This window comes from Abrus precatorius, unplaced genomic scaffold (genome assembly GCF_003935025.1).
Source record: "Abrus precatorius isolate BTA unplaced genomic scaffold, Abrus_2018 Scaffold7, whole genome shotgun sequence".
Lineage (NCBI taxonomy): Eukaryota > Viridiplantae > Streptophyta > Magnoliopsida > Fabales > Fabaceae > Abrus > Abrus precatorius.
Window position 1 is genome coordinate 13,269,572 of NW_020874417.1, and position 18,374 is coordinate 13,287,945.

General features: G+C 28.9%; 1 protein-coding gene across 1 annotated transcript; it reads right to left on the reverse strand.

Moving 5' to 3' along the window:
* Window positions 1–846: 846 nt before the first annotated feature.
* LOC113872957 (probable 60S ribosomal protein L14) lies at window positions 847–4,552 on the reverse strand. The gene is made up of 5 exons (XM_027510866.1): window positions 4,416–4,552; window positions 4,195–4,296; window positions 3,401–3,530; window positions 3,208–3,320; window positions 847–3,022 (listed from the first exon to the last, which is right to left on the reverse strand). The coding sequence occupies exons 1-5, from the start codon at window positions 4,416–4,418 to the stop codon at window positions 2,969–2,971; spliced, it is 402 nt and encodes a 133-aa protein (XP_027366667.1). The 5' UTR covers window positions 4,419–4,552; the 3' UTR covers window positions 847–2,968.
* Window positions 4,553–18,374: the final 13,822 nt, after the last annotated feature.

The window sequence follows — 18,374 nt, forward strand, 5'->3', positions numbered from 1 at the left end:
TTTCTCATTATCTTAAGGATATTGGCTATAATGTGCGTATTGGAAAAAAAGTTGATAAAACAAGAATATACAAAAGTACCTTGTAAGATTAGAAATGAGTGAAGAAACACTTTGTTAAATTTTGTAATGAGTTAAGGATAAAGAGTTACTCAAATGACTTGGGGGAAGTACTTCCTAAAGAGAATATCACTCTCTTTTTATTTATCTTTGACTAGAATGTTCGTCATAAAGTTGTGGTTCATCGCTTTGAACTTTCAACAAAAAGAATTTATCGTTATTTTAAGCAAATATTAAGAAGAGTGTGCTTATTGGATAAAGAGCTAATAAAACAAGAATCTACAGAACCACCTTGCTAGAATATAAATGAGTTAAGAAGTGCTTTAAGAAATTTTTTAATGAGTTTAGGGCAAATAATTACTTAAGTGACTCAAGGTAGGTAATTCTTGAAGAGAATGTTACTATGTTTTTATTCACAATTGATCAGAATGTTCACCATAGAGTTGTGGTAGATTGCTTTTAACTTTCAACAGAAATAATTTATGGTTATTTTAAGCAAGTAGTAGGAACAGTGTGCTTATTGGTAAAAATGTTTATAAAAAAATAATTTACAAAATTACCTTACAAGATAAAAAATAAAAAATGGAGTATTTTATTAAATGTTGTAATGAGTCAAATGCAAGAAGTGACTCAAAGGAGATACTTTTTAAAACAAATTTGCTATGTTTTTATTTATAATTGGCTAGAATGTTTGCCATAGAATTATTGTAAGTCACTTCTAACATTCAACAAAAATAATCCTTTATTATTTTAAGCAAGTATTAAGAATAGTGTGTTTATTGTAAAAAAACCTAATAAAACAATTTCTCATTTATATTTGCTTTTTGATTATTTAATATGTCAACTAGAGTCTGTCATTGCTCAGCCTAGCCAATCAAAATTTCCAATGTCTACTACAAAATTACTTTCATTTCCTCCTACAACTTGTGCTACATTAGCATGCACTGCACCACATCTTCCATATCTTACATTAGATCTACTTCGTTGTTGAGCTTTGCCTTGGCCACTAATCCTTACCTCGTTGTGGTGACTCTCCCCACAATCTGGATATCTAATTAGCTGAAAACAGCCACCAGCATCATGACTTGACTTGCCAGAATTTAGGCATACCGTTGATCTATCATGTGCTTCTCCCCAACAACCCATTCCATGATTTCTCTCCATTCTTCTTTGACTTGAGTAATTGTTTTCATCCTCTCTTCTTGTACAATAGTGGAGTACACCCTATTTATTGATGTCAAAGGGTCCCCTGCTAGTATATTAGATTAGAGTGCACAGTCTCATAGTTCATATCATCTAAGCCCATCAAAATTTGATGAACTCTTTCTTCCTCTCTTCGTTTTTCAAGTTTAGATGCAATATCTCATTTGCATCCTCCATAAGAACACATCAGCTAATAGTTTGCAAGCTCGTCCCAGAATGTCTTTAGTTTTCCATAGCAGAAAACCATGGTCATTTCTTGTTGCTTGCAATTTGCTAATTCCACTTTCATTCAATCGTGACATATGCGAAAAATGCATTCTTTATAGTTTACTCTCCGCAACTGCACTTGCGTGATCACGTTCCCATTATTGTCACTTAGCTAAACCCATATGGAGATGGAATTCTCTTGTACAATCAGAGTGAGGTTTTTCGGTTTTTGTCATCATATGGCTCTTGATACCATAATAAATTTGTATTCCCCGTTCTGTTTTTCATTGATATAGACATGTATATATATACATATAAAGATATGAACCGTACCTATCAATCACTTAACACTACTCTATAATTAAGAGACTACCTAAAATAACTAAATCAAATGTAAACATATTACTCTACAGATATTTGTCATATCACTAGCAGGTATGATATTATCTCAATATATTACCCGTTTTTTTATGGTTTGGAATTTTTTTAGGTATGGGATTCTCACTTTATTGTGAATAAAAAATTAGGATAAGGGTATCATCGCACAAAGAACATTTATAAAAAAATAAAAAAAAAGAAGGGGGGTGATTTTACATTTATTTACCTATCCCTAGAAATATAGATTAAGACTTCATCCCACTGCTTCTCATACGAAAATTTTCACATTCTCTATGCTTAGGAATATGTATTGCCAATCTTATATATTTATTAACCAATTGAAAAAATAAAGTTTATTTAAAGAGAAATGCTGATAGATAATTTAGAACGACAGCAAACTCACCCTATCAAGTACTGACACAATGATATGCATAGATTGCCTATTGAGAAAGATTGATAGCGGGAATCGAACTAAAGCCTTTCAAGCCCTCACAAAATGTTGGTATTCAAGTTCCTCTTGAACTTTATTCTTCCAGGCACACTTGACCAACTATTAGCAAAGTCAAAATATGCTAAAATCCCTTTTTCGAATTTAGTTATTCAAATTTTACTTCAAACTCATTTCTAAAGAAAACCAGTTTTATAACGATACAAAATCAAGCTTGCAACTGCTCCCACCTAAACACTAAATTTGCTTTCAGAATCTAGTTCATGGTAAATACCACAACCATGAATGTCAATGACACCGTACCAATTGCCAAAGAAAACCATGGAATCGAAACATGGATACCAAAAATTTGGAGAAAAAAAAAAGAGAAATGAATAAATCCAAACACACCTTGATATGAAAATTAAAAAGCAGTTCCTGCTCACATTTGAAGCTTAAGATCTCTACAAGTCTTTGAAATACCAATATTCAAACATTTGCAAGCAAAAACCAAAATGGGCACCTGATACTCTAACAGAGACTTGAATACCAAAATCAATCCACTAACATGAAAGATCTCAAAATAAACATTTCTAAGATGTCTCCCAATGATACATAAAATCTCATATAACAACCAAAGTGTACTAGTTGAAAGAAATTCATAACAAAATTTGAAAATTCCACATGAACTCATGCCTAAGATGCACTCTTCTTCAACTTAGCAAGCTCTTGCCTAACAATAGCTGCCCTCTGCACAAATTAAAAAAATTATTTATTAGCATCAACTCCTCCCAAATAAAAATACCATGACATATCAACACAATAGAACAAACTCCTTTCCCTTATGTCTAAAAGAGGTTTTACCAACTGTGAGAAGGTAATGCTACAAAAATTTGAATTGGAAAAAATGTATGGGCATGAAGAATGTAATCAACCTTGATCTTTGCCAACATTATCTTGAACCTATCAAAATCATTGAGGGATGCCCTCCTCTTCTGCACAATCAATTTTCTACCCCATGAACTTTTCTCCCACTTGTTCTTAACATCTGTTCAACAACAAAAAAACGATGAACAAAAAGAATGCTTCCAATAAAATAACAATTTCTTGGTGAAAACTTGTACCAACCAGCAGCCTCCATCGCTTGAATGAGATCCTTCTTCTTGGGGATCCTCTTAATATCAATCTTAATGTCAGTGAGTGAGAGCCTCTTGAAATTCATTTGCGATCTCACCATATCAGGGGCATCAACAAGAGCCTGTCAACATAAGTTGGACAAGTCATGCTATTACACTGTTTCACCAACAAATAATTGATAGCTGTAACAACGATAAGTCCAAATTATCAATATCGCGTACACCTCTTAACTGGTTCAATGGAATTTGATATTGTCACATGCCAAATCAATACCTAGACCCCTAACAGCTCAAAATTTCATTTACTTGATGCTCCACAATCACAAGCATACAAAGCTAAAACCAATAGTTCCAAAAAACGAGTAAAACAAAACAGAAATGCAAAACCTAAAACCATGCATCATACTTATAAGCTCGATGTACCCTTCCAACTTCGTCAATGGCATTTGATATTATCAGATACCAAATTGATAACTACCCTCCCCCACCCCCAAACAGCTCAAAATCTCATCTAGTTGAAGCTAGAGACATAAGTACAAATAGCCTTGCAAATCAATCAAAATATAACCAAGAAATATTAATAAATAAGAAAAACACAAAATTTAAATATTAGAACAAATTTTGCTAATGGCAAAGAAAACCATAACGACATTTCATCGACACCCAGATGGGAAAAAATTGAACTTTTTTGCTTAAAGCTCATAACAAACCAAACCAAAAAAATGGGCACACAAAAATTTACCGAAAAGTAACAAAAGAGATAAAAAGAAAATTAAATGGGCATACTCTGTTCTGGTCAATGACATCGACAATGACCACGAGCCTCCCATACTCTTTCCCATAGTTGATCTGAGCAACCCTTCCAATCTCAACGTACCTCTTGAAAGGCTGCAAAAACGAATCAGAAAAGAAAAAGCAGCAAAATTACGATTAGAAGCCAATAACCCAGATGCAGAAACAAACAAGGACCAAGAAAAAGTGAAAAGGGTTGGTCACTTAGGACTCACCATTTTTTCCTATGGAGTTTCTGTGACTGCCGAAGGAAGTGAAAGCAAGTGAGGGGTAAGAACTAGGGTTTTTGTTGGAGTTGCAATTATAAAGAGAAAGAGGCATGTAATGATGTAACGGCTTGGGCCAAAACAACAATAGAATCACGAATATTGATGACAACGTTAACACGGACTACAATGTTGTTGCGGAAGCCCAGATAGTTTCTGTATTTTCAGGCCCAAACCTAATCTCGATTTATAATTATTATTGATTTAATTTTGATTTAGACCCAAAAGAGCAGTTCAATTTTGATATTCCTTTACTCACTAATTTTCTTTTATATTCCTGTATTGAATGGTTCAGAAATTTAAATGAAAATAATAATCTTTTCCTGCATCGCATTCGCATTATTAAAATAAAATATGTTTTTAAATTATAGAATTCAAAATATAGTTTATAAATTAAAAATGATAAATATTATAATTATTAATAATAAATATTTGATTATACTAAACAAAACTCATAAATAAATAATTTTTTAAATTAAAAATAATTTACAAAAAAGTTCAAAATTTAAATTAGTATTAAATTAAAAATAAATAAATATTTATGTAAAAAAATTATTTGATATAATGAAAAGGAGAGATAATTCTTAAAATACTCTTATTTAAAACGCTCTTATCAGTAATTTTATTTAAAAATTAATATTAACACATTATATATATATATATATATATATATATATATATATAACAAGGAAACAATAATGTCAGAATTATAAATATATTAACATGGTTTTTAAGAATAAAAATCAGCATTTAACATCTTTATATTTCTTCTTTTAATATAACAGTTTTTTATCAAATATAAAAAATAGTAGGCTTTAACGTAGATTGTGAATAGAAATTTTTATTCTAACTAAATACCTTTTTACTTTGATTCCGTTTCACATTTATAAATTAATCACAATTATCATCTATCAAAATCTATTTATAAAATCACTTTTGCATAATATTTTTAAATCAACATAGATATTAATTTACAGTTCACAAGTCTAATCATGATTAAACTGTGATCAAAATAAATATAATTAAACATATATTTTAACTAATAAGTTCTTTAGTTTTGTGTATTGTAAAAGTATTATTAAATTAAAATGTGTTTAAATAAAAACATATTACATGATTAATTTTTAATTTATTATTTTTAAATTAAAATAATATTTATTATTAAGAGTAACTATTTTATTATATTTAATAAAAATAAATTGAAGAAGCAACTTTTTGAGAATTTAAAAACAAATCAACTTCCGGTCTTTATTCTTAAAGAATAGTATTTTTACAAACTATTTTAAAATTAAAAAATAAATTAAATTTTATGTATTAATTATGAATCTTCATTGTTGAGAGAATGTTTTTAAAAGCTATCTTAAGTGAGAGAATTTTTAAAAGTTACTCTATTTTTTGTATTACACGTCTTCTTTTATTATGTTTTTTTATAATCAAAGGAGGGTCAATTCGGTAAATAACAGAAACTGTAAACAGGCCGTGACTAATCCACCTATAATTAATATAAAAAACATAAAATTTATAAAATTATAAAAATAAATCAATAATATTTATATATCAATAATTATTTTATTTTTAAATTAAAAAATAAGCTTGACAAGTAATTAATCATTAACTTGCATTTTGATGAATTAAAGCGAAGCAGACTTAATGGACCAACAAGCATAAGAGTTGTTTAATTTATTGTATTAAAATATATATTTTTAGGATAAAATATAAAATTGTCAAAATAACTAAAAAATAAGAGAAGGTTTAAATTATGTTTTAGAAAGTAAATTAAGAGTTATTTGCAATATATTTAAAAATAAATTTATAATATATTTTTTTATATTAAATGAGCTCAAAAGACTTAACAAGACAACTCCTCAAAACACAATTATAGGATGCTAAAACACTATCAGCATCCAAGGCTCAAGACAGAAAGAAGGGAAGAAGGGGGAAGCTTGAATCCAATATAGGAAGATAACTCCTCAAGGCCAAATTTAGTTGATAGATCAACACATTTATTAGTCTTTTTATAAACATCCATAATTCTAATTTTACTAATAAAGTACTAAGGATAAGACCAACAACCTCCCTAGACTTATTCTCAATCCAAACATTATGAATATGATAATTGACCACCAATTAAACATCTAAGAAAATGCCTCAAAGCTTAGCAACTAGAAAATCTATTTTATTGTAGAACCCAGTGACCAACTTCCCTTAACCATCACGAATGAGACCTCCACAGGAAAAGACATGAAATCTAGAATTAGAGACAACTTCATCTATGTTCAGCTTAAATTGACATGTAGGAGGAAGGCAAGATCTAAAACATCTAGGATTAGAGACCATGTTTGGGAGGGTTTTGGAAATAAGCCTACAACCATATAGAAAGTAATCATTCTCATACAAAGCTTTATGGACAATTTCCTTCGTTTAAGCAGAATGATTTGAAAATATAAAATCATTCATATTCTTCTATAAAAATCAAAGAACATAACTAAATAAAAATTTTCTAATTTTGAAAAAGACTTAGAGATAAATTAGATAGGTTTAACATTAACCAATTAGAAAGACTCAAGATGAAAAAGGAATCCACTAATTTAGGAAAATTAAATGATTTCACACATCCTTAGTAAAAACATAATCCCTTAACAAATGCATGACAATTTCAGCATGATCACCACACTTAGGACAAGTTGAAGAAGGAGACATATTCCTCCTAAACTTTTCCTCATAAATAAGTAGCCTCCCACGAGCAATTTTTGAAAGTAAAAATACAATTTTACAAGGGCCTTTCCACTTCTAAATTAAGTTTAAAATGTTATTATAGGGAATAGAAATACTAAAAGATATAGCAAGCAGATGATATATGGATTTAATGGAAAATAAACAATTGCTTGTTAGAGATCAAAACATATTATCTGGGCCACTGGTCATAACAGGAGGATTGACTAGAGCAATAGAGTTACATATACTATTAGGGAGAACATCTTGAATTTTGGCCCAATCCCAATTCCCATTGACAGAAAACAAGGCCACAGGGGTATTCAAATATATCTTAGATATGGAGTATTTAGAATAATTAGCTAAGTTTTTAATATTAGGTAATTAATTATTAGTCCAAAATTTAATGGATATATCATCTTTAACAAGCCACCCTAGTCCCTAGGAGAACTCAATCCAAAGAGAGGTTATACTTTTCCAAAGGTAGGAAGTAGATTGACCTTACCTAAAACTAAGGGATTGGCCTAATATGAATCGGCATTTGTGACAAAGAATTTGGGCTCAAAGATTAGATGGAGAAGTGGCTAATCTCCAACATAATTTCATCAGAAATACCTTATTAAGGGTTGCAAGATTTTTGAAACTCAAAGCCTTTCAACTTTTGGTTTACAGATTTTTTGCTAACTAATCAGATTACATTTTTTCCCACTTAAAGATCCCCAAATAAACTTCTTACAGAGACTATTAATTTCATTATAGACAGATATAGAAATTAGAGTAGATTGCATAACATATAAAAATATTAAAAATACCAGGCTTGAATTTAGCTATTTCTAGTCCTAAAAAATAATTCAAATCACTAGCACTTTTGAGTTTGAAAAGATACTATAATAGAGTTTGAGTTTCTTTGAGCATAGCATGGTTAGGACTTATAAGAATTATGTCATCAAAGTATGCTAAAAGAATCACAAGAGAGTGACTAGGTCCAAGGGTAAAGATCAAATAATCACTTTTAGATTAAACAAATCCATGGGAGAACAAGGTGGGGTTGAACTTTTGAAATCATTATCTAGAAGTTTGACGCAATCCATAAATGAATCTATTTAGTTTACAAATAAGTTGCTCCTCCTTTCTAGAATGTCCCAAGGGCAGATCCATATATATTTCTTTAAAAAAAATCATTTAGAAAGTGTTATACTCATCAAGTTGAACAAGAGACTATTATTTAATGGTAGTTATTAATAATAGGACTTGCATAGTTGTTAATTTGACAAAAATATAAAAAAGTGTCAAGAAAATTTATACATGCTTGTTAATTATATCCTTTCACTACATATTATGCTTTTTACTTGTGTATAATCCAATTAGAACCCATGATTTGCTTATTTGGAAGCAATGAAGCAAATGTCTAAGTTGATTTTAAGACAATTAATTCCTCATGCATTGCTTAATGTCAATAAGGACATTTGATTGTTTGATGATAAAATTGTGGCTTGATACACTAAAGACAAGCTTTATGGGATAATGATAAATTGTAGTGTTGAATGTAATTATGAATGAAGTATGATGAGTTAGAAGAAATGTTAGTGGTTCAAGCATAATTAAAAATGTTAGTGGTCATGTTATCTAGCTTGATCTTTTGGGAGCAACAATGATAAAATAATTTGAAGGAGCAACAAGGTAATGTTCATAATGATTAAGACCAAATTTAATTTTCTTATTACCGCCAACCACTCATATTAATACTACTAAAACTCAATGGTCATACAATGTTAGCAATATTTTTTCTAAGCTATCACCCTCAATAGTCATGCAAGGAAAAAAGAAAGGGAAAACATAAAGAGTCTATGAGTTTGTAATTTAATAATAATTGAAAGACCAAAAACTAAATTTGGTCCACTTAATTACATGTGGTACGGTCTTGCCTACAATGCAAACAATTATGATATATTAAGAGTGACTAATTCCTAACATATAAATATAAGATCAACAGGATAAAAATCAATCAAGAAAGGAAATTACAATTGTCATCAAACATAAAGATTGCATAAAGCATGCAAAGGATCTACTATAGCCCTAGTTATAGATTAGCTACTCATAATAAAATAAACAATGAAAATAATTGTAAAAAAATCATAGTCATTTGAAAAGAAAACACAAACTAAAAGAATTCTAAGGAAAAAGAGATGAGAAGAGTTCTTGTCCTCAAGACTCTCAATCACTTCCTTAGACTCCAGAAAGATATCTCTGTCTTCAATAATGCTCTTCACTTCCAAAAGGCTCCCAAGTCGTTATAAGTTTGGGTAGGTAAAAGGTGTATAAGTCGAAAGGTCTTCTAGAGAAAAAGTGTTGTTGAGAGAAAAATGATGTTTCTTCAAAAGTGTGATGTCCCTTTATATAGAGCATAGAATCCACAAAATATGGTGGTTTTACCCCCAAGACATATGTTTTATCTCTTCAAATATATGACATATCAAGAGTGGAAGATCTAGTTTTTTATTGTCAAATTTAAATTTAAAGATTCAAATTTGAAATCAAAATCCAAAATTCAAATTCACTCTTTCATACCCTTGAAAATCTCAAAGTTGGTTGCATTAGAAGGGAAGTACAGTTGTCCATATCCTTTAGCACGGTCGTGCATGATCACGAAGCACTCTCAAGTTGGTTGATAAGCAAAGTCGTGCTTCCTTATGTTTGTGGCCTTATTTTTTCATTGGATTTCTTCCAATTTTGACAAAAATATTTTGATAATGAAGTGGTATCGCCTCTTTATACTAAACTGCAATAAATAATAAATAAATCAATACAGAACATTTATCAAATAATAACTAAACATATAAAAGTAAGCTATATAAACACACACAAAAATATAAACTTATCAAAAGTAATCTAAAATTGCATGGAGTGACATAAAAAAAAAATCTTTAAAATAGTAAGATTAAGCATACATAATTTCAATCTTCATGTATAAATATATTCATACCCTTGTTTAGTTATTTAGAATACTTCCTATCTTGCATTGCAAGCTCTTCAAATATTTTTCTGATGTTTCAAAATAGTTTCTAACATTAAGAAAGTTGAATTCTACCTAGTTTCAATAACGAGATCTTTATGCTAAATTTCCTATTCATGTAGTCCTTAAATTTAGGTAATTTGGAAGGAAAGAATCTTATCTATTTCATTACAGCACAAAGTCCAACCATTCATCATCTCTTAGTTAATGTAACATGTTCCTTGTAACTCTAAATTCAAAATAATTGATTCATTCCAACAAACTTGACAACACTAAAGATTTCTTCATTTTCCTTGTCCTAAAACATACAAATCAAAATTACATATATTCAATTCATTAAGCACTACCTTAATATCATCTAGCATATACACTTATTTCTCATCATAATTACATAATCCTTATTATTCACTACCATGATTAAAAGAAAACTTGGTTTTATTATATTGATTTGGTTTTATCAAAAATATGAATTTTAAAAATAGTTTGACTTTGATTATAGATTGGACCTACATATCTACAATTTTTTTCTAACCAAAGTAGAGTCAAAATAAATTACACTGGTGGTTATTTCTTTGGCAACTGAATTCAATAACCAAGATGCAAGCATGTTATTAATTTGTTACCAAGATGCTAGAAGAGAGGGAAGTAAGATCTTCACTAAGAATAGAAATGAAGCTATAAAAAAAAATATTATTCTTCTTAAGAAGTGTCATGGGCGTTAACCAACTCTTAGAATTTTAATTGTTTCCATTAATAAACTAAGATACAAGAACTAACCTAAGATTATTAGATGGATCGAGAAAGAAGAGATTACATGAATCATCACTAGAATTAGTAGAAACTATAAGAAAGAAGAAAATAATTAGCACAAAAAATAAATCTTTTAATACCATATTAAAGGAGATTTTAAAAAATATATAATATGTAAATTTTGTTGACTAAGTAAGAATTACAATACTTAAATACTTATATTCAATAAAATTAAGAGAAAAGAAAGATATATCACAATACGCCAACTAATACTCATTATAACAAAAAAATTAATTGATAACTAACTACAAAACAAACTAACTATAATAAACATGCATTTATATTTGGTGTCCAAAAGATTATACTTTACCTAAATTTGAGAAGCTACCATATTTGTATAAGTCTCCTATGTAACGCCCCAAATTTTATAATATTGTTTGATTATTAATATAAATGTATAAATGGATGTTTGAATGTGCATTTGATTGTGTAATGATTTGAATGTATGATTATGTGGTTAAAATGTGATGTGGACTTATGCTTGAGCATGATTGTTGATGATTGACTTGTGTTTGGGTTGGAGTTGTTTGAGTATATAGGCTAAGTATGTGCTGCAAGGGTGTTCTCGCTATAGCGAGAAGGTCCTGGGCGAAGAGCATGAAACTGTGCCGATATTACTGTAATAAGAAGGCACTGGAAGAAGGGGTGAAACTGTTGCGTTCTCGCTGCGAGAGGGCGACAGTGGAGGGTGCATTTTTTGGTGCAGTCTCACTGTAGCGAGATTCTGCAGAAACCAGAGTACAGTTTCCTCTGAGATTTTTGTTTTAGTGAGAAAGGGTGTTGCTGTAGTGAGATCCCCTCATTGCAGCGAGAATATCTCATTGTAGCGAGAGTGTCGCAACTAAAAAGGTATTTGAAAAGTTTAGGGTTTGAAAAATTTATTTTCTCACTTTTCCTTTCAGATCTCTCTTTGTTCTCTTAGTTCCTAACCTGTTCTTATCGATTAAATTGCCTCCAAAGCTGTTTGGAAGTTAGATTGAAGGTGGTAGTCACGTTTGGGGCTTTTGGAGGTGAATTTCAATGGCTAAGGTTTCAATTTATGTCCCTCTTCTTTGTTTTCTTGGTTCTCTTTGAGTTCTCATGAAATTTCTTCATGTATTTAGGATGAAATCCGTGAGGGGGCGTTTCCATTGTTGATTGCATTTTGGGTCTTTGATTTGAGGTAAAGGGGACTCTACCCTATCTCGTTGTGTTTGAATGTCGTTTATTTTGTTATGTATTGTAATGCGGTTGAGATAGAAGGTAGGGAATTATGTGTTTGGGTGAAAATTTTGTATGAAATACGATATAGTAATTGTTAGGTGTTGTGTGTGATGGAATGGTTGGAATATGATGGATATTGAACATATTGTGGATGATGTAGTGATTTGATTATAATGAAATATGATGAGAATTTAATGTTTAAGCGTGATGTGAGTGAATGTGGGCATGTGTGCCTGTATGAATATGAACACTATATGTGCCTGAGAATATGGCTGAAAATGTGTGTGAAGGGCATGTTAAATGCGATTGTGAATATGCTGTGAATAGTTTAGCAGTACATTGAAGGTGTGGAAGATGGAGCGATAGAAATACCTTGGGAAAAAGAGGGTGGTGGTGACATCAACAATGAATATAAGCGCACCACAGGCCACACACTCTCCTTTTGACTCGGCCTCAGACTAATACTTTGGCCAAAGGGCTCGTGATCACACCACACACATTGTATCTGTGAGGCGGGGGCTAACCGACAATCATCCATGGTGTGAAACTGTGATCACTGTGTCACAGTGAACGTGGCTACGTGCAGTGAGTGCACTTGTGTATGTTCACATGTGTACGCTCACTGTACACGAAAGTAAATCACATCAATTTGCACACGAGTGTGCTTACTGCACCTCCAATCAATCCACACATACACACACACGTTTGCTCATTGCACGTTAGCCACACTCACTGTGGCACTGTGATCACAGTTTCATACCATAGATGGTCGCCGGTTATCCCTGCCTCACGGATACCACGTGTGCAGCCTGTGGTGCACCCATGCTCACTGTTGGTGTCACCACTACTCTCTCTTCCCCAAGGTATTTTTATTGTTCCCGTCTTCCATACCTCTAGTGTATCGCTGAACTATTCATAGCATATTTACAACTGCATTTAACATGTCCTTTCAAACACATTTTCAGCCACAAATAGTATTCATATTCGCATATGACACAAAGGCCCACATTTATTTGCGTTACATTTAACGCACAACAATTCTATACACACAATATTTCTAACATAGTCCACATTCATCAATTTATTCCATCATACACACTACTCAACATTCATTACACCATACTCTATTCAATCCTTCCACCACAATTTCACTACAATCAATCAATTCTACGAAACACACACATTTCAAGCTATCCACATGACATTGTATAGCAAATTACATTGCGTTCAAATATAATGAGATAGGGTAGAGTCTCCCTACCTCAGATTGAAAACCCACACACGAAATCAACCAAGAAAGTGCTCCCTCACACGGATTTTGTCCTATATACATGGAAGAATCCCATGAGAACCAAGAGAAATCGGGAAAACAGAGAATGAGGAAACCGAAACTCTAACCATTAATACTTACCTCCAAGCATTCCCAACACAATTTCAATCTTCAATCTAACTCTCGGACAACTTTGGAGGTAATTTAATCGGTGAAATAAAGTTTTAGGTCTAGAGAATTGAAAAGATTTTGAAGAGAGGAATGAGAAATGAATTTCTCAAGCCCTAACCCCTTCAAATACCCCTCTGGTTGCGACATTCTCGCTGTAGCGAGGCATTTCTCGTTGTAGCGACGCCTTTTATCGCTACAGTGAAAATATCGGAGGAAACTGCACCCTAATTTCTGCAAAATCTCGCTACAGCGAGATCCTCTCGCTACAACAAGACTGCACCTAAAAATGTACCCCTCACTGCTTCTCTCTCGCTACAGCGGGGGACCTCTCGCTACAGTGAGAAAGCTACAGTTTCATGTTTTCCTCCCAGGGCCTTCTCGCTACACGAGACACTCTCGCTACAAGAAAACACCTTGCATTATACACTTAGCCTATTTCAAACAGTCTAGAAAAATTAATCGTGATGCATAATCAGTATCCACATCACATTATACAAACATACACATATTTACACGTATATTCTCATCACCATTCAATATTTATCATGCACTTAAGTGCATATTCCAACACTCATTCACATGTATATACATATATGTATAAATAATCAATATTACAAAATTCAGGAGATTTACAATTTACAATCATTGCTAACAACCTTGCTTCTCCACTTAGCTACTTAACTCATTGTCAACCTCTTTGATTTCAAACTCTCTCTAACTATCTACAAGATCTTTGTTGCAACTTGCAACACCTCTTCTGAAAAGCCTCTGAGTTCCATTGTAACTCATCTTCTAACAACTCCAACTCTGAGTCAACTTGCCAAACTTACTTTCATATTAGCGATCCCTCACCTACACCATGCTAGCAAGGTGAATCTCTCACTCCCTTGAATTAGCTTTTTAAGGACTATAGTTGAGCACTCCTTAGTGAGTTTCACAGGTTCATGTGCTCTCAATTTCTTCTTATTGGTCAAAATATCTTTTAAAAATTTAACATATTTGAGTATTTTAGAGATGACATCGATGAAAGGCACATTGATGTTTACTTTGCCTAATAAGTCTAAGAACATGTTGAACTCTTTATCATAAGGGGGTGACCCTATAGCCACTATGGGAAATGTATGTTATGCTCATAGAGCCTTGGCTGCACAAAAGGTTCTTTTTAATTCTCTTTTTTAGGTTCTGCGCTTGAAACACAACCTTACTCATGGGAATGTATGGTTGTGTTTGTTGTTTCAGCATAGGCGTGCTCATCAGTAAGTATGGGCATACCTATAGAATCAAGATAAGCATGCTTCTCAGTAAGCATGAGCATGCATATGTCTCTGTTATGCGATTCTTATAATTTCTTTCCACTTCTAAGAGTGATATCATTACATTGCTTCCTTGATTTATGTTCAAGCTGGGTTGGCAATGTCTTTAATGAAAGGCAAAAAAAAGAGGAAGAGCTATACCAATAATACATGTGATAGAAAAGGTAAAAAAATCTTATAGAATTAACATTTTTAATAAAAAAAAATTACTTATTTGAAGTGTTTTTAAAATTTTGAGGACTAAGAAATCAAAATAAAGCTAAAGGATAGAATTAAAATTTATCTTATAATTTAAGAAAAGAAACACTAATTTTAGTCTATTAAATGATAAATATATTTAAATTTAAATACAATTTAAAAGTTAATAATTACAATTTGTTACATATTCTTATCAAGTAAAATTCATATATTTCATTTTTACCTTTAAAATTTTAGATTCAAATAAGAAAGTTTTTACGTTTATTATTTCCAATTAAAAGTATTGTATCACATGTAACTACAAAATCTTTCAAAATTAATGATTGAAATTTATTACTCAATATTTTAAAAAAATTATCATATATCTTTGAATCATGACACCTTATTTTTTTATCAAACAAATTTTATGAACAAAGAAGGATATAAGTTGATAAAATTTTAGTGGTCAATTTAATTAATTCAAGTAATAAGACAATAACAAAATAAAATAAATATTATTATCATATTTAAAATTAGTTTAATGTAAAACTTTAATTAAAATTTCACTTAAAAATTTATATTTCACTAATTGTTATTAATAATTTAAATATTAATATCTAAGAATAAAAACTAGAAATCAAAATAAGTTTTTTATTTTTGTTATGGATAACTATATAATTATTTTTTATAGAAAATTATACGTAAAAGTTAATATAAAATTATTGCATTATATGAATAGCAATGAAAATAGGTCAGACTGTCCAACAGGGACCAATGGCCTAACTTTTTTAAAACCTAATATGGCTTAACGTATTTAATTAATAGGCATAATTTAGAATTTTTAAAAAATTTAATTAATTAAATAGGTCAGACTTGAACTTAAAAAAAAGCCTATTAGGCCTATTGAATGACCTATTTAAAATTCATAAAATTTGTAATAATATATTTAATAATTTTATATAAAAATTATAATATAATAATATATTAAATTAATTAAAATTTAAAATAATAAAATCGTTAAATTAAAATCTTAGTCTTTTTGTTAGTTAAAGACTATTTCTACTACATACCTTTTAAGACAGAGAGTCATATTGAATCTCTCAATACGACATGCCTATTTAGATAATTTAATATTCTATTTACAAGAAAGTTTAATAACCTGTTGAATATTTTAATATGAAGTAGGTCATTAAAAAAATTAATAGGTTAAATCAGGCTTTTAAAAATGTCAAACTAAACTTAATAAAAAGTCAATAACATTTAATAGATCAGACTTAAATTTTAAAATTATTAAAGAAGTCATACCTATTTATGCAAAGTTTAGCTTATTTTCATCCCTATTATGAATTATCACTTTTTGAGCAATATATGAATATTAATAAATTAAAATATTTTAACGATAAAAAAATTATGTTGCAGAACTCCTTTATGTTTTAAAACTTTTATTAACTTTAAAAAGAGTAAATAAATTTATTATTGACAATAAACATTTTATTATATTAAATATGATTAAGTAAATCAAAGGGATAAGATTGCATACTAACTGAAAAAAAAAAAAAGAATGAAAATAATATTTGTTTTTTGCACTTTAAGAAATATGATACACTCATGAACAAGGAAAAAAATATATTTCACTAAAAATTAATAATTTGGCATTATATATCATAATGAATTTATAAATTACCTCATTTTAAAATATTATTAAGATTAAAATTTAAAATATTTAATTTTAATTAATTTATTTTTATTTAAATGACATGTATCTTCAGCAGAAGTAATTTGTTTCAATTAGATGGAATCATTGCAATAATAAAATTCTCATTTTAAGTATTTAATACATATTTATTGAAACTGTATTTATATTTTTTACTAATAAAATAATTTTCATTTAAATAAAATTTAAATTATATATTTTTTTTCATATTTTTTGCGTACTTTTAGATATAATTTTATAACATATAAAATCTTAAAGATTTGTTAAAAAAATAAGTGGAACAACATAACACATGATTTGTTGAAACATTAAAAAAAATTGGAAAGTTTATTATTCATTTATACTTATGTACTTCAAAATTATTTTCAAAATTATTATTGAATAAAACAACATTTTTGTTAATTAATACACACAAATTCGATGATTGTTGATTTAGTTTTACTGAAAGTTATTTTACATGTTGTATAAATATAGGTTAAATATAAAAATAGTTAGAAGAAAAAATATTTTACTAATTGCTTGAAAACATAAATTAAATTATAAAATGATAAATGTTTAAACTTTATATTTTATTTTGTTTTTACAAGTTCTCATAAAAAAATAAAAATGAATTCAATTAATGAATATCTCATATATTATATGTGTTTTTAGATAATTGTTTATTTAAATAGTTTTTTGATAATTTTCTTAAACAAAAAATCATCTTAAAAAACTTATTAAAATAATTTAAAAATAATTTATGAGAGTCATAAATTATTTTTTATAACAGTTCATAGACTCTTTTAAATAAATTCTATATATTTATTTATTAAATACATTTCAAATATAACTTTTAATAAAAATAAGATGATATGTACTTTTTGTAATTTGCTCTATTCAATAATTTATTAAAAATATTGAATTAAATTTTTTAATTTTAATTATATGATATTATCTTAATTAATTTACACAAAAAATTGGTAGTTTGAATATTAATAGGTATATTATATTATAATTATTATTTACTTGTATTTAAAAAATATAATAATTGTTAAATTAAATTAATTGATAAATATTAATTTATTTTTAAATCATATAAAATTTTATAATCTTTATTTACTCAATGGTAATATTAATTTTAATAATTAGACTAATAAAATTTCCATGTTCATAATAAATGATTAAATAGAATAAATTTTATTAAAATTTGTTCTAAAGTAAGTGAATTTGTATCACATAAAAAATATTTGACTCAAAATCTAACTTAAAATCATACAATAAATTAAAATTATAAAGATATTTAAATAAAATTATAAATACTAATTTATGTTAGATAACTTTTTCTTATAAATATATCAATAAATAAGAAAAAAAATTAACATTTGATTGACAAAAAAAAAAAACTTATTACCTGTTTATTTTATTTTCATTTTGGAAAATAAATAATTATTTTTAAAATATATTAATAAATAATTTATCTAAATTTAAGTATTTTAACTATACTGCGAGTACTCTTAAATTTTAAGAATCTACGAACAAAATTTTG